The 23,037-nt window shown below is 38.0% G+C and overlaps 1 protein-coding gene across 1 annotated transcript in view; it reads right to left on the reverse strand.

The window, feature by feature from the left end:
* Nucleotides 1-23,037, reverse strand: part of ABCB1 (ATP binding cassette subfamily B member 1) — a 104,764-nt gene that overhangs the window by 74,847 nt on the left and 6,880 nt on the right. Inside the window, exon 4 of the mRNA XM_010370650.1 lies at nt 13,690-13,855. Within this exon, the coding sequence (XP_010368952.1) occupies nt 13,690-13,855 (166 nt within the window). The remainder of the gene's footprint in view (nt 1-13,689; nt 13,856-23,037) is intronic.

Here is a 23,037-nt window from a genome sequence, read left to right on the forward strand (position 1 = left end):
GTTCCTTTCATTTGTGCTTCGCCTATCAAAGTGTACCAGTCAAAATAAAAATCGGGCATTCAACAAAGAAGTATAAATACTTCTATTATAAAGACACATGCATGCATATGTTCATTGTAGCACTATTCACAATAGCAAAGACATGGAATCAACCTAAATGCCAATCAATGACAGACTGGATAAAGAAAATGTGGTACATAGATGCCATGGAATACTATGCAGCCATAAAAAAGAATGAGATCATGCCCTTTGCAGGGACATGAATGGAGCTGGAGGCCATTATCCTTAGCAATCTAACACAGGAAGAGAAAACCAAATACCATGTTCTCACTTATAAGTAGGAGCTAAATGATGAGAACACATGGACACACAGAGGGGAACAACACACACTGGAGCCTTTCGGAGTATGGAGGGTGAGGGAGGGAGAGAATCAGGAAAAAAAACTAGTAGGTACTAGGCTTAATACCTGGGTGATGAAGTAATCTGTACAAAAAAAAAAAAAAAAAAAAAAAAAACCCATGACACACGTTTACCTATGTAACTGTATTAGTCTGTTAGTATGCTGCTAATAAAAACATATCCGAGACTGGGTAATTTATAAAGAAAAAGAGGTTTAATGGACTCACAGTTCTACATGGCTGGGGAGGCCTCACAATCATGGCAGAAGGCAAAGGAAGGGCAAAAGCATGTCTTACATGGTGACAGTCAAGAGGGCACATGCAGGGGAACTCCCATTAATAAAACCATCCTCCTTTATGCAGTGGACTGTCATTGAAGGTTATCACCAGTGTGTAGGAGCTTATTATCCTGGTTCTTTTACTTCTACCACTCTGATGCTTCTCCCTTACTCTCAGTATTGACCCCTACGTTCTCCCTCTTTCCTATACACGGGTGTTTCCCAGAACTCTATGCAGGCTCCAGGTTGACCTCAGCCACTTTCACAGCTTCAGTGACTCCAAAATCTATCTAGCACTATTCAAATCCTCTCTCTCTTCACAGTTAATGCTCTGGTTCAAGTCCTCATCATTTCTTACCTCTCCTGTAACAAGACTACTATAACTAATCTTTCTGCCCCAGTTAGGTCTTCAGATTGTCCCCAGATTTTATATTTGAAAGCAAAAATATAATCATAGTGCTTCCATTGATAACCTTCAATAACAGTCCACTACATAAAGGATAATGATCAAGATCCATGGTACATCACATTAGTTCCTTTGCAATTTTGCCACAATATACACATGAAAGAAAATATGTCTGAAGTACCAACAATGATTACCAGATATTTTCTTTATCCCCACACCTATCTCCTCATTTCAGAAGCTAGATCACTGCGCAGTCACTGTCTTCAGAGAGGGCTGCTGCTGCATTAAAAAATATATATATATATTGTGTAGGTTTCTTCTTGGCTTTTATATTCCCAAAGCCTATGCCTTTGAGGGTTGGAGAGGAAACTGAGCATGACAGAATATTTTGTTTAAATTTTATGAGATTAAGCTCCACCTTTTAGATTGAAAAAATATTTTCCACATACTGAGAAAATAAGCAGTTGAGAATTGCTGACTACATAGGCACTGGAGGGTCCAGGAAAAAGACACCTGCCTCCTGCCACCTAAGCAGACCCTAGAGCAAGACCTCAGAAAAGGAAATGTGTAGCGAGTTGAAGGGATGGCTTTAGAACAGCTTCCAAGAGTCTCCTTGGACCTAGAGAGACATGGAAGGAACAGAATGACATCAAAGCTTTTAAGAGAGGAGGATGAAAAAGCTTGATGGAATGCCTGTGTAGACAATGATGCTGAACAACACTTGGCCTTCTCACTCATCTGAAACTATGTTGGCCTCCAAGACACACCCCAGGGAAAGGTGAGGCCTACCCCAAAACAACTGAGATTGGGTTTTTACCACATTTACTGGAGAGGGACTCAAAATGGAAATTATATTATATAAAATAAAAGTTATGATTTTAGCACACTTGGATTCTGGAATAATAGTTACATTTGCTACATCCCTTTCTAGCCTCAACTCACTTCACTCCCTCAACCCCATCTTCACCAGCTTTCCCCACTTCTGTGTAGTCCTGGCTGTAAGCACACCAAAGGGTTTACTGTTCCCTAACTATCCTATTTGCTTCCTTCAAGGCTTTATCCATTCTGCTTTCTCTCACTGGAATGCCCTTTATCAAAATTTTTCTCCTGGAATATACTCTTCCTCCATGAATAAACTAAAGTATTACATCGTCTTACCCCCAGCAGAGTAATTCATCTTGCAATAGAACTCCACAGTAATTGACAGTGATTCAACTTACTAAGTCATACAAAAATAGAAGTATGACTATTTATATCTATCTCCTCCTCCCACTCCCACTGGTGTGAGGTCATAGAAAACTGAACTATATCTAATTTATCTTTTTTTTTTTTTTTTGAGATGGAGTCTAGCTCTGTAGCCCAGGCTGGAGTGCAGTGGCCCGATCTCGGCTCACTGCAAGCTCCGCCTCCCGGGTTTACGCCATTCTCCTGCCTCAGCCTCCCGAGTAGCTGGGACTACAGGCGCCCGCCATCTCGCCCAGCTAGTTTTTTGTATTTTTTAGTAGAGACGGGGTTTCACCGTGTAGACCAGGATGGTCTCGATCTCCTGACCTCGTGATCCACCCGTCTCGGCCTCCCAAAGTGCTGGGATTACAGGCTTGAGCCACCGCGCCCGGCCTAGTTTATCTTTATATTTCCAGTGCCCAACCTGTTGCATCTGCCATAACTTAGCCTATTCAAAAACTTTACAAGTGGTTTCACAGAGCTATATATATACACACACTATATATGGGTGTGTGTGCATAAGTATATATATTATTTTATATATATAATATATATAAGAATATATATACACACACACTTTTACACATATATATGACAGTATTAATCTCATGTGTATTTAAGAATTAAAAGAGTTACTGCATGTAAAGCTCTAAGAAGAGGACCCAGCACACAGTAAATGCTCAATGAGGGTTGGCTTTTGTTATTGCTAACAGTTGAGTTCTTCCTCAAGGCTTGGGGCTCACATTCCTTTTACTTTTCTCCATATCCTATCCCAGAGGATTTAACATTGCATTCAACTTAAATAAAGCCAAGTTGATAGTCCTGGATTTTTTAGTTTTATTTTTTAAATGTATTTAATCTTAATTTTTACTTATTTTTAATTTGAGTGGCACATAGTAGATGTATATATTTACAGGGTGTATGAGATATTTTGACATAGGCATACAATGGATAATAATCGCATTAGGGTAAATGGGGTATCTATCACCTCAAAAATTTATCCTTTCTTTGTGTTACAAACAATCCAGTTATACCTTTTTAGTTATTTTTAAATGTGCAATAAACTGTTGTTGACTGTAGTCACCCTGTTGTGTAATCAAATACTAGATGATATTCATTCTATCTAACTATATATTTTTGTATCCATTAACCATCTCCACTTCTACCTCTGCCACCCCACTACACTTTCCAGCCTCCGGTAAATGTCATTCTACTGTCTATCTCCGTAAGTCCAATTGTTTTAATTTTTTAATTTTTTAGCTCCCACAAATATGTGAGAAATGTGAAGTTTGTCTTTCTGTGCCTGGCTTATTTCACTTAATATAATCTCCTCCAGTTGCATTTTTGTTGTTGCAAATGACAGGATCTCATTTTTTTACAGATGAATAGTACTCCATTGTGTATATGTATCACACTTTCTTCATCCATTTACTTGCTGATGGACACTTAGGTTGCTCCCAAATCCTGGCTATTGTGAATAGTGATGCAATAAACATGGGAGTGCAGGTTTCGATATACTGGTTTCCTTTCTTTTGAGTATTTCCCCAGCAGAGGGATAGTTATGGATCATAAGGTAGTTAAATTTTCCATTTTTTGAGGAACCCCTATACTGTTCTCCATCATGGTTGTACTAATTTACATTCTCAACTGTGTACAAGGGTTTTCTTTTCTCCACATCCTCGCCAGCATTTGTTATTGCCTATCTTTGGATAAAAGCCATTTTAACTGGGGTGAAATGATATCGCATTGTAGTTTTGACTTGCATTTCTCTGATGATGATCAATGATGTTGAGCATATTTTCATATACCTGTTTACCATTTGTATAGCTTCTTTTGAGAAATGTCTATTCAGATCTTTCGGCCATTTGTTAATTGGAGTTTTTTCTTATTGAGTTGTTTGAGTTCCTCATATATTCTAGTTATTAATCTGATGTCAGATGGATAGCTTGCAAATACTTTCTCCCATTCTGCAGGTTGTCTCTTCACTTTGCTGATTGTTTCCTCTGCAGTCCAGAGGTTTTTAACTTGATGTGATCCCATTTGTTCATTTTTGTTTTGGTTCCCTGTGCTTGTAGGGGTATCACTCAAGAAATCTTTGCCCAATCTAATGTCCCAGATAGTTTCTCCAATGTCTTCTTTTAGTAGTTTCATAGTTTCAGGTCATAGATTTAAGTCTTTAATCCATATTGATTTTATTTTTGTATATGATGAGAGAAAGGGATTTAGTTTCATTTTTCTGCATATGGATATCCAGTTTTCCCACCATCATTTTTTGAAGAGACAGTCTTGTCCCCAATATACATTCTCAGAAACTTCATTGAAAATGAGTTCACTGTAGATTTATGGATTTATGTCTGCATTCTCTATTCTGTTCCATTGGTCTATGTGTCTCTTTTCTTTGTACCATGGTGTTTTGGTTACTAGCTCTGTAGTATAATTTGAAGTCAGGTACTGTGATTTCCCCAGTTTTGTTCTTTTTGCTCAGGATAGCTTTGGCTATTCAGTTTTTGGGGGGGTTCCATGTACATTTTAGGATTCTTTTTTCCATTTCCATGAAGAATGTCATGGTATTTTGATAGCGATTGCACCGTCTGTAGATTGCTTTGGTAGTACGGACATTTTTAAAATATCCATTCTTCCAATCCATGAACGTGGAGTATCTTTCCATTTTTGGTGTCCTCTTCAATTTTTTGCATCAATCTTTTACAGTTTTCATTGCAGAGATCTCTGATTTCTTTAGTAAAATTTATTCCTAGGTATTTATTTCATTTGTAGCAATAGTAAATGAGATTACTTTCTTGATTACCTTTTCAGATTGTTTGCTGTCACCATGTAGAAATGCTACTGATTGTTGTATGTTGATTTTGTATCTTGCAACTTTACTAAATTTATTTATCACTCCTAACAGTTTTTTGGTGGAGTCTTTAGGTTTTTCCAAATATAAGATTGTATCATCTGCCAGCAGGGATAATTTGACTTATTCCTTGCCAATTCAGATGCCTTTTTTTTTTCTTTCTCTTGTCTGCCCTCACTAGGACTTTCAGTATTACATTGAATAACTAGTGAAAGTTAACATCCTTGTCTTGTTCCAGATCTTGAAGGAAAGGCTTTCAGTTTTTCCTCATTTAGTATGATACTAGCTGTGGGTCTGTTGCATGTGGCTTTTATTTTGTTTATGAATGTTCCTTCTATACCCAGTTTTTAAAAGTTTTTATCATGAAGGGTTGTTGAATTTTATCAAAGGCCTTTTCATCATCAACTGAAATGATCATATATTTTATATCCTTCATTCTGTTCATACGATATATCACATTGATTAGTTTGCATATGTTGAACAATCCTTGCATCCCTGGGATAAATCCCATTTGGTCTTGAACAACATTTTAAAGTGTTGTTGAATTAGGTTTGCTAGTATTTTTGTAGAGGATTTTTGCATCAATGTTAATCAGGGATATCGGTCTATAATTTTCTTCTTTTTTTATTTGTCTTTGGTTTTGGCATCAGAGTAAGACTGGCCTCATGGGATGCGTTTGGAAGTATCCCCTCCTCCTCTGTTTTTCAGAATAGTTTGAGTAGTATTGGTATTAGTTTTTCTTCAAATGTCTCGTAAAATTCAGCAGTAAAGCTGTTAGGTCCTGGGCTTTTCTTTATTGGGAGATCTTAAAATTACAGCTTAAATTTCATTACTCATTATTGGTCTTTTCAGGTTTCTGATTTCTTCATTGTTCAAACTTGGTAGTTTGTATGTGTCTAGGAATTTATCCATTTCTTCTAGGTTTTCCAATGTATTGGCATATACTTGCTCATAGTAGCCACTAATGATTTCTGTGGTATCAATGATAACATCTCCTTTTTCATCTGATTTTATTTGAGTCTTCTCTTTTTTTCCTAGTCAGGTTAAAGGTTTGTTGATTTTGTTTATCACTGCATTTCAAAAAACCAACTTCTCATTTCATTGATTTTTTGGTGTTGTTTTCTTGATTTCAATTTCACTTATTTCTGCTCAAATCTTTATTATTCCCTTTTTTCTACTAATTTTGGGTTTGGTGTACTCTTGCTTTTCTAGTCCTTTAAATTCCATCAGTAGGTTGTAGTTGTTTATTTGAAACTTTTCTACTTTTTCAATGTAGGCATTTATTGCTATAAACTTTCCTCTTAGTACTGCTTTCGCTGAATCCCATAGGTTTTGGTATGTTGTGTTTCCATTTTCATTTGGTTCAAGAAATTTTTCAACTTTCTTTTAATTAGGAACAGATCATTTAATTTTCATGTGTCTATATAAAAATCCTCTTATTAATTTCTAGTTTTATTCTATTGTGCTCAGGTAAGACACTTGATATTATTTCAATTTTTTGCATTTGTTAAGACATATTTTGTAACCTAACATATGGTCTGTCCCTGAGAATGATCCATGTGCTCAGGAAAAGAATGTGTATTCTGCAGCTATTGGATAAAATGTTCTGTACATATCTATTAGGTCTATTTGGTCTATATTGCAGATTAAGTCTAATGTTTCTTTGTTAATTTTCTGTCTGAAAAGTCTGTTAAATGCTGACGGTGGGGTGTTGAAGTCTCCACGTATTATTGTATTAGGATCTATCTCTCTCTTTAGCTCGAATGATATTTGCTTTATATATTGGGAACTCCAGTTCTGAATGTATACTTATTTACAATTGTTGCATCTTCTTGCTGCATTGATCCCTTTATCATTACATAATGATCTCCTTTGTCTCTTTCTGTAGTTTTTGTACTGAAGTCTATTTTGTCTGATATAAGTACAGCTACCCCTGCTTTTTTTTGTTTGTTTGTTTTCATTGGTATGGAATAACTTTTTCCATCCCTTAAATTTTAGTCTATGTGTAAACTCATGAGTAACAGTTAAGTCCCCAGAAAAACACAATTATAACACTGTAACTGGTGTGTGAAGTACTCATATCCACTCACATCAGATCTGGGCCAGACCTGGAGTGAAAACTCACTGGTAATAGTCAGTACCCAGAAACACACAGAAATTATAACACTGTAATCGTGGTGTGTAAACTATTCATATCTGGAATAGAAAAACTAAAAGATGAACCTACCAAAAATAATAACTACAAGAACTTTTATGGATTGTAGTATGCTTCTTTATAGGTGAAGTATGTTTCTTGTAGGCAATAGATAGTTGGGTCTTGTTTTTTAATCCATTCAGCCACTCTATGTCTTTTGATTGGAGAGTTTAGTCCATTTAGATTCAATGTTATTATTGATAAGTAAAGACTTACTCCTGCCATTTTGTTTGTTGTTTTTTGTGGTCTTCTCTTCCTTCTTACCTTCCTTCTTGTCTTCCTTTTAGTGAAGGTGATTTTCTCTGGTGGTATGTTTTAATGTCTGCTTTTAATCTTTTAGGTATCTACTGTATGTTATTTTATTTGAGGTTACCATCAGGTATGCAAATGATATCATACAACGCATTTTTAAACTGATGGCAACTTAATGCTGATTACATGCACAAACAAGCAAAGGGAAAACTAATACAAACTCTACACTTTAACTTCATCTCCCTACTTTTTATATCTGTATCTGTTTATACCTTATTAGACTGTGTCTTGAATAGTTATTGTAGTTATTATTTTTGATAGGTTCATTTTTTAGTCTTTCTACTCAAGATATGAGTAGTTTATACACCACAATTACAGTGTTGTAATAGTCTGTGTTTTTCTAGGTACTTACTATAACCAGTGAGTTTTGTACCTTCAGATGATTTCTTCTTGCTCATTAACATTCTTTTCTTTCGGATTAAAGAACTCCCTTTAGCATTTCTTGTCTAGACAGGTCTGGTGTTGAATATATCCCTCAGCTTTTGTTCATCTGGGAAAGTCTTTATTTCTTCTTCATGTTTGAAGGATATTTTCACTGGATATACTATTTTAGGAAAAAAGGTGTTTTTCTTTCAGCACTTTAAATATGTCATGTCACTCTCTTCAGATCTGTAAGGTTTCCACTGAGAAGTCTGCTTCCAGACATATTGGAGCTCCTTTGTATGTTATTTGTTCCTTTTCTCTTGCTCCTTTTAGGATCCTTTCTTTACCCTTGACTTTTGGGAGTTTGATTGTTAAATGTCTTGAAGTAGTCTTACTTGAGTTAAATCTGCTTGGTGTTCTACAACATTCTTACACTTGAATATTGATATCTTTCTTTAGGTTTGGGAAGTTCTCTGTTATTATCCCTTTAAATAAACTTTATACCCTAATCTCTCTGTCTACCTCCGGTTTAAGGACAATAACTCTCTGATTTACCCTTTAAAGGCTATTTTGTAGGTCTTGCGGTCATGCTTCATTCTTTTTTCTTTTGTCTCCTCTGAGTGTGTGTATTTCAAATAGCCTGTCTTCAAGCCCACTAATTCTTTCTTCTGCTTGATCAATTTAGCTATGAAGAGACTGTGATTCATTCTTCAGTACGTGCTGCTAGTGGAGGAGGGGAAGAGTGGTGCAGGCAATTCAAGACTCTCTTTCCTACCTTCTTCAGTGCCTCTTTCCTCAGTATGATGCTAAAACCAAATAGTGTGGTCGCTCACCTGGTTTTTGGTTCTTATGAAGGCACTTTGTTTTGTGAATAGTTGTTCAATTTGGTGTTCCTGTAGGGATGGGGGCGGGGGCGATGATTTCTGGAGGCTTTTGTTTGGCTATCTTGTTCCATCTCCTCCTTACATTTTATTTTTTTAAATCTTTTAAGTTTTAATAGAGACAAAGTCTCACTATTTTGCCCAGGCTAGCCTTGAACTTCTGACCTCAAGTGATCCTCCCCCCTCAGCCCCTCCAGTAGCTGGGACTTCAGGTACACACCACCACACCCAGCTTCTAGTCCTATTCTTTATGCCAAGATTTAGTGTCATTTCTTCAACTGCCTGGATGTCATTTTACATGCGCCCCACCTGCCATCTTCACCACAACACATTTAAAACCACAATCGCCTTTATCTAGAATCATTTCCGGATAGTGGCCAGTCTCATAAGGAAGATGAGAATTCACAGAATACCACAGAAATTCATCAGTGATTAAACTTTGTTTACAAAAAAAGTGGTATGACAAAACCAGAGAGCTCCCTACGCTACAGTCATCAGAGATTTTAAGGCAAAGGCTGCACATATTCTATAATTAAACCAGAGATAGATGGGAGTGGCTGTCAGGAAATCTGGTCCATAAATAAAACAGCAGAACAAAAGCTGATATCTGTTAATTACGGCAAAGTATTGGGATGAGAAAACTTGAGGGTTCTACTGCACCAACAAAGAAGGATCTGCTTACTCAAGAAGTTTTTAGAGCTGTCTAATTAGATCCTATGTTTAGTGTAAAAACCTCCAGGATTTCAAGAGCCTTGGCAAATCCAAGTCCCCTTAAGGAAGGAATACTTCTCCAATAAGGAGGCTCTGGTATCTAGTCCACCCCCATGGAGAGATAATGAGGTTCTGCCTAGGGAAGGGCAAAAAGAAGAATGATCTGACAGTATCTGGGGCCCCAAGAATTTAGTAGGCTGGTTCTCCCTCCACAGGCATGACAGAATATGTTTGCCCTCATCTCTAGGACAACCATCAAAACCTTTGATGCTATTCCCCCCTTTCCAGGCAGCCTTGAGGGTCTCTGACAGTCTGAATCTGCAGACATGCAGATTAGTGATAGTGTAGTAAGTGTCCTAAAGTGAAAATCGCAGTAAAGATAGCACGCTGTCTTTAGAAAGGCATGCAAGGATACACAATGGTGGTGGGAGTGGAAATGAGGAGTGGCGGTGAGGGACAGTATTAATCTTACTTATTTAATCTTTATTTTAAAATGTTTTCACCTGTTACACAGAATATGTACATTTTGTGTAGGTGACAGATGCTGATCACCTCCTCTTGGAAGCCTCCTATGATTCCTCTATATGGAGTCAGGTGTCCTTTCTCTGTTTTTCCAATGCATTTTATTTATCTCTGTATTATATCACTAATCATATTCAACTGTATTTATTGGTTCACTTGTCCATGCCCCCCATTATACTAAGCTTCTCAAGAGTTGGGAATGATGAGGGCATGTACTATGACTGGCATACAGAATGCTCTAATACAAATTAACTGATGGATTGACTGAAGATAACAACCCCTCAACTCAGAGATTAGCAACCTTTTTCTATAAAGGGCCAGAGAGTAAATACCTTAGGCTCTTCAGACCATATGGTTTGTACAACTACTCTACTGTGCCATTGTGGCATAGAAGCAGTCATGGGCTGCTTACATTCATAAAATGTAAATGAATAGGTGTAGCTACATTTCATTAAACTTTATTTACAGGTACTGAAATTTAAATTTCATATAATTTCCATGTGTCACAAAATATAATTTCTTCTTTTGATTTTTTTCCAACGATTTGAAAATGTAAGATCCATTCTTAGTTCACAGGCTGTACAAAAAGAGGCAGCAGGCCAAATTAGCCCAGGGTCATAGTTTGAAGACACCTGCCTTCCCTGAAAGGCATGACTGGTGATTCAGTAACCAAGGAAATGCTACTTAAAGGGGTGTTTATTCACATCTATAATAGCTACTGAGTAACTCTGGGTATGTCTCAAACTTTCAACAACTATAAAAATTGAGGTAGTATCATAGAGTTTTGTAAAGAAAAATTATATAAGAAACCATATGATCTTTGCAAGTTATGTAATTTCATTTGTGAGGAACATGAAAGCCTGCTGATAATAACAGTAACTAATATTTGTTGAGTACTTTTTATGACTAGACTTTGTTCTGTGATTCTTCAATGAATGAATCCACTTAAATATCACAACTATCCTAAGAAATAGGTTCTATTGTTATCCAACTTAATAACTAAAGTATGAATAAATTCCCTAAACCTCAAAACTAAAAATTGGTAAGGGTGTGGTTTTTGAGCCAGGTAGTTCAACTCCAGAGTCTGTTCTCTAACCACTAAATATACTACCTCTTAAGAGGATAACAAAATTAAACTTTCAAATATTTCTCTAAGCTTTCTCTTTCCCATTCTCAAGATTAGAAGAGTGATCTTAATGGGAATGACTGGCAAGGAGTGCAATGTGAACTACAATCTCAACTGGAAACTAGATTTCTTCGAAGATGGAAATCTAAATTACTATGTGGCAAGCTGTGGTGATGTGGCCACTGTTCAGCCTAGGAGATTTTGATAGGCATACAGACACATGGGCCTATCCAGAAAGGAGCTAGTCATCACACTAGATCATCATCTGTTTGGGAACTCACGCATACTATTAAGTAAGTAAGTGAGTTTACTATGTGTCTTAGTCCATTTGGGATGGTATAACAAAACACATAAACTGGGAGCTTACAAAAAATAGAAATTTATTTCTCACAATTCTGAAGGCCAGGAAGCCATTAAAAAGTGAGCAAGATCTGAATGGACAGAGATGTACCCATTAGGTCTGCTGAACCACCAGAGAGTGATGAAATATTTGATTCTTCCACTATGAAGCACTAAGAGAGCTAACGCCACAGAATATTGCCCAATATAGCACGTATAGGAACCAATGAATTCAGAAAGCATTGAGGACTTCCTTTGGTGAATGGTGTAAAAGAAAGGTACCAGTTCTGGCCGGGCGCAGTGGCTCAAGCCTGTAATCTCAGCACTTCGGGAGGCCGAGACGGTCGGATCACGAGGTCAGGAAATCGAGATCATCCTGGCTAACACGGTGAAACCCCGTCTCTACTAAAAAATACAAAAAACTAGCCGGGCGAGGTGGCGGGCGCCTGTAGTCCCAGCTACTTGGGAGGCTGAGGCAGGAGACTGGCGTGAACCCGGGAGGCGGAGCTTGCAGTGAGCTGAGATCCGGCCACTGCACTCCAGCCCGGGCGACAGAGCGAGACTCCGTCTCAAAAAAAAAAAAAAAAAAAAAAAAAAAAAGAAAGGTACCAGTTCAAAGGTGGTACAGCATCTTTCTGCAGGTTCCTTTGAATGCCGCGAAAGAATGTAATAAATGCATAAGAATTTTACATAGCTCAAACACACAAAAATTTTTCTGGCCCAACCTATTACCTGCATCCACAAAATTGAAGTAGTTCTACCTTAGGGTAAACAATGTACTTTTTAGGATCACAAAGTGGTTCCAAGGACCCACTGAAAAACATCAAAAGATCCATATACACCCGAGATTGGTATGAATATTTATGTGCATGTTTCTGGGGAAGTAACTCATTGCATTCATCAGAAACCTGAAAGCTCAAAAGTTGAAAGGTCCTTGTAAGCTAAGTGGTATCACTATATTTTCAAGTACATTCTCAAACGGGCATTTTCAACATTTGACCACCTGAGTGCAAACTGGATTGTAAATTTTTGAGTAGCTTAGTTTAAATCAATCTAGGCTTAACCAGAGGTAACCTAGGAAACTCAGAGATATCAATCCATTCCTCCCCATCGAGAGAGAGAGAGAGAGAGACAGAGAGAATATGTATGTTACACCCAGATTATTTCTGTAGTCTATTCACTTTCCCACTTTCCTTGAGAGCTGTGTTACATCTGTTTTCTCTGTCTCTAGCAGCCAATTGTCTCGCTTCCTACTTCACTGAGAAAACTAAAGTTATCAGGAGAAAACTTCCACGATTCTCACCTCCTCATCTACCCACCACTGGGTACTGACACTCAAATTTGCTTTTCCCACCTGTTATTGTTTTCCTCCACAGCACTGGATTCCATTCTTTCTCAAGGATATCACTCTAGCAAATCTCTTCCCTCTCTCACTCAAACATCACTTTCTCCTTTCTTTGGGATCATTTCCATTAACACACAAAACAAGCTACAAGCTATTATTTATCTTAACCTAAAATACACCCCCCCCCAACACACACACAATTTTGCCCCACTTTTCCACTGCTGCATCTACTTCTAGAGAGCCCAACATATAACAATGTCCAAAACTAAATTTCTGGCATTTATTGCTCAAATCCACTCTCCTTCTCCATTTCTCATTTCTGTTGATAGTAACTGCATCCTCCCAGTTTCTAGGGCTAAAAACTTTAGAATCATCCTGAACTTTTCCTCTTACACCCATATTCAATCTGTTAGGAAATCTCACAACTGATTCCTACTTACCATTCAAGGTTCTAATTAAGTTCCTATATTTCTTCTTGAAGCTTTCCAGAATATTTCTGAGTTCACAGAGCTCTCTCTTTTTCTACATATCTCTGCTGGCATTCAGTTGTGTGTTGTAATGCTTGTAAATATTATCTTTTCTAACTCACTACAAATATGAATTATAGCTCAGACTGTCTGCCTCCTACAGAACTAAACACACTAATGTGTATTTAGTAAAGAATCCACAAACATCACTCTAAGTGCTTGTTTTTGTTGCAAGTTTCCAATAAAATTGGTTCACAAACAATACTTACTTCCATTACTGATGTTTGGCAACAGAACTAAATTTCCTGCATTTGCAAAGGTATCCGTCATTTCTCCAAACACCAGCATCATGAGAGGAAGTCCAGCTCCATGGATGATGGCAGCCAAAGTTCCCACCACCATATACAACTTGTCAAGCCAATTTGAATAGCGAAACTAAAAAGAGAGAAAAAAGAATAGCAGAGGAACAATTCGTACAGTTTCATGGATGATTTGCTTTCCCTTCAAAATATATTCAAAATCCAAACATTTTTCAGACTACTACTGATACTACCCTAGTCCAAGATACACTCTACCTTTGCTAAATTATTGCAATAGTCTAAGTAGAAATGGACATTTGATTCTTCCATTGAGTTCTGGCCTAATTCTTCACATTGGATTTGGTCTGTCTTCTTATATGAAGTCTAATGAGAAGGATGGGACATTTTGGGAAACTGCAAAAGTATTTAATGATACTATAATATAGTATTTGTTGCTCTAGTTTCTAAGAATAGAAGCCACTTATCATCTCATGGGCAAAAACTTGAATGCCAAAGGTCCGTCTGAGGATACCACGGAGGAAACGTTGTGTTGCTTTAAGAAAGTGGTTTGGGTTAAAGACCTGCCACACAATGGAAATGGCATAAATGTAAAGTATTTGAAGATAATTAGGCCTCAATAATGAGCAGAAAAAATGAGTCCAATGCAGGCTTGTCAAGAAACATTTTTTTCTGAGAAGACAGAATATGGCAATAATCAATGACCAGTGGAGATCTGCATAATCTCTTTAAATGTAGGCAGGTCACAGGAAGGAAAGAAAAGCTTCTCTGAACCCAAAAAGTTACAGGAAGAGGACACAGTTAAGAAGAACGGGCTCAGGGCCCCCTTGGGAAGTGATTAATACTGCTCCCCTATAACTCAGGGAACTAGCTAAGGATTGAAAGAAAACCAAAGGAAAGAAAAGAGAAACGGGATAAAGCCAGCTGTGGGTGTCTATGAATAAACCCCAGGGCAGAAGATTATCATGTGGATGGAAGACGTAGCTGTAGGCAACAGGTTTGTAATGCAGGGAGGAAACTGGGTAAAAAAAATCATAGGCCTAGGCAGGAAATATAAACCAAAACAAAGATTAGGCAGCAAAAAAGACATAACCACAGACAGCAAGATTTTAGAACTTACGTATACTTCACAAGGGGATAGACATCAATCCTAAAGTTAGCTTACATGAATCTTGCAGTAGCAACTGGGGAATTTGGTACTGGACTGCTAAGTGGAGACACAAAGGATGGTTATTACCAGAAATGAATGGCAGTCCATAAAGCAGGAGATAAAAAGTAAAGTCAAATTATGAAATGATTAATGAAAATTAAGATATGGTGTAAAAAGAGTATCTAATAGATACTTAAGTATTTGCATTTACCCTTTTTCTAGCTCTTAAAATTGTAATCAAATGAGCTCAAGTTTGGGTTCATGGCATAACTTTCCATGTTATGTTATGGGTTGATGACCTAATAATATCATCATATTTACAGATTAAAACATTAATGGGAGAATCATGTTTTGGCATGTTGTTTCATATTTCATTGAAACACTGGCTAAATTTTACACTATGTATTTTGTCTTAGATAAGAATTCATCTGCTTCCTTAAACACAAATGAAGGGGAAGAGGTTACATTACATTTTAGAGATTACATTAAAGTAGACAAAATATCAAACTCCTAAGTACAGGAAGAGAAGATAGTTGATATGAAAAAATTTCTCCTATCACCACCAACACAGGACATTTTACCTCCAGAACTATCATTGGCTATAATAAAAATAAGTGGATCATGAAAGTAAACATTTACTGAATGCCTATTCAATGACAGGTAAAATCCAGCGATAAATGCCAAAAATATAACCCCTGCCTTCAGAGAGACTAAAGAAAAACGTATATGCAATACATACTCTGCATACTTTGACAGCACAGTGCATAGAATAGACATAAAACTGAGTCAATCATCATTCCCTCCTTTGTGAAAGGCTTCATATTTAAAAGAGGTGATGCTTCCTTCCAGCTTTGAAAGTTGACCAAGTGTTAGAAGAAAAAAAAAAAGGCATTTAAACCAAAAAGAACAGTAAACTGAGACAGAAAAGAGTACAACGTGCTTATAAAAGACTGAGTCCCCTCAAGTTTGGGGTGTAAAGTGTAAAAACAGAAAGAAATAGCTGACTGATCAAAAGACACCCTTCACTGAGCTGGGAAAATTGGAATTACATCTCTTAATCTTAGACCAGAAGGAAGGAGATTAAAGTGAGTACTAATTTTCCAGGAATAAAGACAGAAAATTGAAAGAGTTCAGAACCTCGTATTTCCTTTTGTATTTTTTAAAATTATTTTTTGTTTATTTTAACTTTTAAGTTCAGGGGTACAAATGCAGGTTTGTTACATGCGTAAACTTGTTTCATGGGGGGTTGTTGTACAGATTATTTTGTCACACAGGTATTAAGCCTAGTGCCCATTAGTTATTTTTCCTGATCCTCTCCCTCCTCCCACACTCCACTCTCTGAAAGGCCCCAGTGTGTGTTGTTCCCCTCTATGTGTCCATGTGTTCTCATCATTTAGTTCCCATTTATAAGTGAGAACATGTGATGTTTGGTTTTCTGTTCCTGTATTAGTTCGCTAAGGATAATGGCCTCCAGCTCCAATAATGCCGTGCAAAGGAGATGATCTCGTTCCCTTTTATGGCTGCATGGTATTCAGTGCTCTTTATGTACCACATTTTTTTTATCCAGTCTATCATTGATGGCCTTTTAGGTTGATTTCATGTCTTTGTTATTGTGAATAGTGCTGCAATGAACATACAATGCATGTGTCTTTATAATACAATGATTTATATTCCTTTGGATATACACCCAGTAATAGGTCAAATGGTATTTCTGTCTTTAGGTCTTTGAGGAATCACCACACTGTCTTCCACAATGGCTGAACAGTGTATAAATGTTCCTTTTTCTCCACAACCTTGCCAGCATCTGTTATTTTTTTACTTTGTAATCACAGCCATTCTGACTGGTGTTAAATGGTTTCTCATAGTGGTTTTGATTTGCATTTCTCTAATGATCAGTGATGTTGAACTTTTTTTATATGAATGTTGACCACATGTCTTTTAAGAAGTGTCTATTCATGTCTTTTGTCCACCTTTTTATTGGGTTGTCTGTTTTTTCTTGTAAATTTGTTTAAGTTTCTTATAGATGCTAGAATGCCGTATTTCTTAGTGACACGAAGCAAGATTGATTTCTAGAGAGAAGGGGGTGAGAAGGTTTGAAGAAAGTGGTAACATAATGCTGAGTAGGACAAAAGCCTCAGTCAAACTCCCTTGCTCTGTAGTTTATTAGGAAGGAGACTTTAGGGGAAACAAATCTTAACAACCTTGAGCCTCAGTTTCTGAATTTACAAAATGAGGAAAATATTCATACACACAGAAAGCCTTACATAGCTGTTATGAGGGTAAAAATGAGAATACAAGAAACTTTTGTTGAGCATACAATATACAAATATATGATATAAGCAGGTACTGTCACTGGTTTTGAAAATATAATAATTAACAAGACTTTTCAGTCTCATAAAGTCAAAGAGCAGGCAGACCAAAAAACGCTGTAGCACAGGTGAAATGTAAGATAGAAGTATAAACTAATTGTAATTGGAGTCTTTTTTAAAAAAAAGAAATGTGCCGGGCATGATGGCTCATGCCTGTAATCCCAACACTTTGGGAGGTTGAGGACAGAAGGATCGCTTGAGCCCAGGAGTTTGGTACAGCCTGGGCAACATAGGGATACCCTTTCTCTACAACAAATTTTAAAAACTGTCTGGGTGCAATGGCATGTGCCTGGGGTCCTAGCTACTCCAGAGGCTGGGGTGGGAGATCACTTAAGCCTGGGAGGTTGAAGCTGCAGTGAGCTGTGATCATGCCACTGTACTCCAGCCTGGGTGACAGAGTAAGACCTAAAAAAAGAAGGAGAGGCCAGGGGCGGTGGCTCAAGCCTGTAATCCCAGCACTTTGGGAGGCCGAAACAGGCGGATCATGAGGTCAGGAGATCGAGACCATCCTGGCTAACACGGTGAAACCCCGTCTCTACTAAAAAAAAAAAAAAAAAAAAAAAAAAAAAAAAAAAAAAAAAAAAACTAGCTGGGCGAGGTGGCGGGCGCCTGTAGTCTCAGCTACTTGGGAAGCTGAGGCAGGAGAGTGGCGTAAACCCGGGAGGTGGAGCTTGCAGTGAACTGAGATCCGGCCACTTGCACTCCAGCCTGGGTGACAGAGCGAGACTCCGTCTCAAAAAAAAAAGAAAGAAAGAAAGAGAGAGACGGAAGGAAGGAAGGAAGGAAGGAAGGAAGGAAGGAAGGAAGGAAGGAAGGAAGGAAGGAAGGAAGGAAGGAAAGGAAGGAGGAAGGAAGGAAGGAAGGAAGGAAGGAAGGAAGGAAGGAAGGAAGGAAGGAAAGAAGGAGGGAGGGAGGGAGGAGGAGAGGGAGGGAGGGAGTGATGGCGGGAAGAGAAGAAAGACGAAAGAGAGAGAGAAGAAAAGAAAGAAAGAAAGAAAGAAAGAAAGAAAGAAAGAAAGAAAGAAAGAAAGAAAGAAAGAAAGAAAGAAAGAAAGAAAGAGAAAGTTTGATTAGATGCTAACAGGAAAGAGAGAGAAGGTGAATCAGAACCACATAAAAGGCATGTTGATGAGTGCTGAATGCCAAAGATTGGGCTTCCCAGGGCAAAGAAGTAGGAGGTACTGACAGGAGAGAGGTTTAGGTAACATTCAGCAGGTTAGATGGCAAACATGACTTGGATTTGAGAGGGAATTCATTCGTTCATTTATTCATTTAACATTCAAGGGATATGTGAATATTTTCAAATATCTTTCAAATATTTGAAAGAACTCAATAAGCTCAGGCTTGGTTCTAGGTACTGATAACAACAGTGAGTAAGACAAGCTACCTATCCTCACAAAGCATACATTCTAGTGCATATAGCAAAAGGGGGAATAGAGGTATTCAACATTCATTCAATATTTAAGTTCCTATGAAAGTTTCAGGCACTGTTCTAGGGCATTTGGGGTACAGTAGAGAACAAAATATATAAAAAAAACTCCTGCCTCCATGAAGCCTACCTTCAGAGAGAAGACAAACACATAGAAAAGAAATCAGACAGTGATAAATATTCAGAAGAAAAGCCATATATGGTATGACACAGAGATAGGCAGGGTCACCTGGTTTAGATTGGCTGGTCAGAGAATGTCTTTCTCAGGAAGTAACATCCATGATGAGACTTCAGTGACAGGAAGGATACAGTTCATCCTGTGATGATCTGGGGACAGTGCATTTTAGGCAGGAGGGGCCAATGCAAAGGTACTTGGGTAAAAACCAGCTTGCTGTGTCCCAAGGACCAAATAGAACGAACACTGTGGCACAGCAGAGTGAGGGAGCATATTTGTCTGCAGTAAAGTCAGAAATAACAGAGGTCAGATATGTAGGGCATTTTGTGATGACAGGAAGGAGTCTGGGTTTTACACTGAACTTCCTTTGTAAGCAGAAAGGAAAGCATTTAATGGTTTCAAGGTAGGGACCAAAGTGGTATGATGTGGCTATTATGGGTAAATTTTTAGAAGAGCAAAAAGGAAGGAGGGATACTGGGAGATGAAAGAGCAGTTGAGAGAGTAAAGTCTTGACTAGGTGTGGTAGACAGAATAATTCTCCCCCCACAGCCTGTCCAAATCCTAATCCCAGGAACCTGTGAATATATTTCCTTACATGATAAAAGGGACTTCACAGATTTAAAAGAGCTACAGATAGGGGATTACCCTGGATTATCTAGGAGGGCAAATGTAATCACAAGGGTTCTTATAAGAGGGAGGAGGGGGCCTGGAGTCAGTAGGAGATGTGATGATTGAAGTAAGAGGTTGGAGTGATGCAAGGAAGGGCCTGTGAGTCCAGAAATGCAAGTGTCCTCTAGAAGCTGAAAAGGGGAAGGAAACAGAGCTTCCAGAAGAAATGCAATCCTGCTGATACCTTGACTTTAGCCCAGCAAAACATTCGATTCTAGAATAGTAAGATAATAAACTTGTGTTGTTTTAAGCCACTAAGTGAGTGCTATTTTCCTACAGCAGCAATAGGAAATGAATGCACAATGTCAAAAGAGGGATGATAAAGAGGCAGGGCAGAGCTGGAAGAAATCACAGGTTGTGGTCAAAGACTAATACACGTGTGTGTGTGTGTTTATACCTTCGTAGAGGAAAGCCCACCCAAACAATAAGCCCAAGATCCTGTCCACACGTGTAATTTACTAAGGTACTAAAGTAATTTATGAGGCACGGTTGTTGGAACTGAAGAAGTCAGAGAATGTTGAGCCTTATTTGTAAGGTTACCAAAATACTCAAAAGAGTAACAGGAACATAAGGTGAAAGAAGTAGAAGCAATCAAATGACAAAGTCCTCAAGGAATGGGGGTGGGGGTGTAATTCGAGGATACCGCTGAAAATAGGTAGAAGATAGCATAATTACGCAGAGTGAAACTCAAATAACAAAGGAATTTGCATGAGAATAAAAAATAATTTGAAAATGGCTTTGTGGAACTATAGGAATGTCCACATCATCTCTGACTCCTGTGATAAGGAGTTGAGGAACTCTAACTTCACAGGTGAGGGTAACACAAGAAAAAGCCTGACACAAGAAAAAGAAAAAAGCCTAACACAAGAAAAAGAACTGGAGGAAAATCAGCAAACCATGACATAACAGAAGCAAATATAAAAAATATAGGAGACAGTCTAAGTGCTGCTGAGAGATCAAGATAGAATTTTAAAATGTCCACTGAACATTGAGAGAGGCAGGAACAGGAGCCAAACTTCAATCGGTTGAGAACTAAGCAAATGGTGAAATCAAGACAGAACGCAAAGGCCACTTTTGTGGGTGAAGGGAGCTGGCAGGGGTGGCTCCATGAAGGGCATCAGTAAGATCACAGTGCCTTGATGTGTCAATGCCAATGGGACAGACCCAGTTGAGAGGAAGAGATAAAAGATACAGAAGAGAGTACGTGGTAATAATGATGTAAGGTCCCCGAGAAGGCAGAGGAGATAGGAGCCAAAGTATAAGTGATTAGTCTTAAGATTAAAACTCTGTCGTGACTGGAAAGTTGGAGGAGGAAACAGATTCAGATACAGGTAGGTTTATATGATTATTGCAGCTGTGAAGATCAAAGAGTGGTTTCCATATAACCATAAAAGTTACCCAAGTTGGTTGGAGGACCAAAGTGGAAAGGGAGACACTGAGCCAGGTAGCATAGTCTTGGATGATCAGATGGTCAGAAGATCAAAAGACAGCAGCAATAAAGAACTCTTCAATTCCAGAGAGATGAGTTTAACCAATCATAAATGATTACAGTTGTTAAAAGCAACTGGGCTTATCTGAGTCTACCCTACTTACTAGCTATGCAACCCTGTGATTTTTGAATGCGTTACTTAACTTCTCTGAGTCAGTTTCTTCATCTGGAACATAAGAATAACACAAGTTTCTAAATTGTGGGACTTATGTCCCTATATGAAGATTATGTCATGCAATAAACATCGGGTCCTTAACAAATGCCTGGTACAAAAGAAACACTTAACATTGTTAGGTATTATCTATTTAGAAAAAAATTAATGTTTCCATAAGACACACATAATAGAAAGCTCAGAGTTCAATCTACAGTGCACAATTCTTGCAAGAATATATACTCTTTTTTTTTTTTTTTTTTTGAGATAGCGTCTCACTCTGTCACCCAGGCTAGAGTGCAATGGCACAGTCTTGGCTCACTGTATCTTCATCTCCTGGGTTCAAGTGATCCTCCCACCTCAGCCTCATGAGTAGCTGAGACTACAGGCATGTGCCACCATGCCCAGCTAGTTTTCGTACTTTTCACATAGACAGGGTTTTGCCATGCACCCAGTCTGGTCTTGAACTTCAGGGCTCAAGTGATCCACCAACTTTAGCCTTCCAAAGTGCTGGGATTACAGGCGTGAGCCACAGCACCTGACCAAGAGTGTATAATCTTTAAGAAGTTCATTATGTGTAGAAACTGCAGCCCAACTTTTATTTTTCTTGCTCTATGTGTCACATTTCCTCACTTGCTTTAGATTTTATTCTACTTTTGTGTTTCTGTAAATGGTGAAACAAAGTCTGATATAAATTTAAAAGGCTAGTATAAAATTTTGAATGTATTCCTTACTTCTTTCATCACTTTTTTAAGATTGCTAAAAAGTCTCATAGTGGAAATAAATTAACAGACATTGTATGCAGACAAGAGCTGACACAGCAGCTCTGAGGCCGCTATGTTTAGAAAGGCCTGTATACAAACATTAGCGCTTGGCTGGAACTTGGATTTGGGGAGGATTACCACCATTCTAACTGATAAGTATGGCCAAACTATCTGTACAAACAATATGGTTCTTCCTTCTGCAGTTCTGCCTTCCTTCTATGAGTCTGAAATTTTGGTGCAAGCTGGGCGGGTGCCTACATGATCAGCGCCTAATAAAATTCTTGGGCACTGAGTCTCTAATGAGCTTCTCTGATAAATAGCATTCCACAAGTGCTGTCTCAACTCATTGCTTGGGGAAATTCAGTGTGCCCTGTGACTCTGTTAGGAGAGAACTCTAGGAGCTTGCACCTGGTTTCTTCTGGACTTCTCACCACTCACCTTTTGCCATTGCTGATTTTGCCTTGTATCCTTTTGTTGTAATAAATCTTAGCCATAAGTCCTTTGAGTCCTCCTAGTGTGAATCATTGAAGTTGGGCTTCTTGGAAACCCTGAACACACAATGTTTTTGTCTTCACTGAAAACTATTATTAATAAGCAATGCAAGTGACGTCACCAATATATTGTTAAACTTTTATTATGTTCTTGTGTTTGTAAGTTTTATATTGAAGTTACATTCAACGTTTTCTATGTCAACATTTCAGGAAAAAGATGTGAGGAAAAACTATCTGAGTAGTAGAGTCATCAACAGGCTTAGTATATATTCTCTCTATCCTGGCCCCATTGTGCATCCTCAGACAAGTGAACATGTCTGGCCCCAGTTTCTTCATGTGTAAAATTGGAATAATAATAGTATCTATCTCAAAAGGAGTTGTAAGGATTAAACGAGATTATATATGAAATACTTAGGACAATGCTTGGCACATAGTGCTTTATGTGTGCTAATACTACTACCTTATATTAAAGCTCCATATTTTTATTCTTGCGTGCCTTAAAATGAATTGAGTATTGATAACATTGCCTCTATATAGAAGATTTGTTAAATTTTCTAAAATATAAGACTACTAAGGTTTAAAAAACTTTAACTACAAATAATAAAAACTGAAA

The sequence above is a fragment of the Rhinopithecus roxellana genome, chromosome 6, assembly GCF_007565055.1.
Source record: "Rhinopithecus roxellana isolate Shanxi Qingling chromosome 6, ASM756505v1, whole genome shotgun sequence".
Lineage (NCBI taxonomy): Eukaryota > Metazoa > Chordata > Mammalia > Primates > Cercopithecidae > Rhinopithecus > Rhinopithecus roxellana.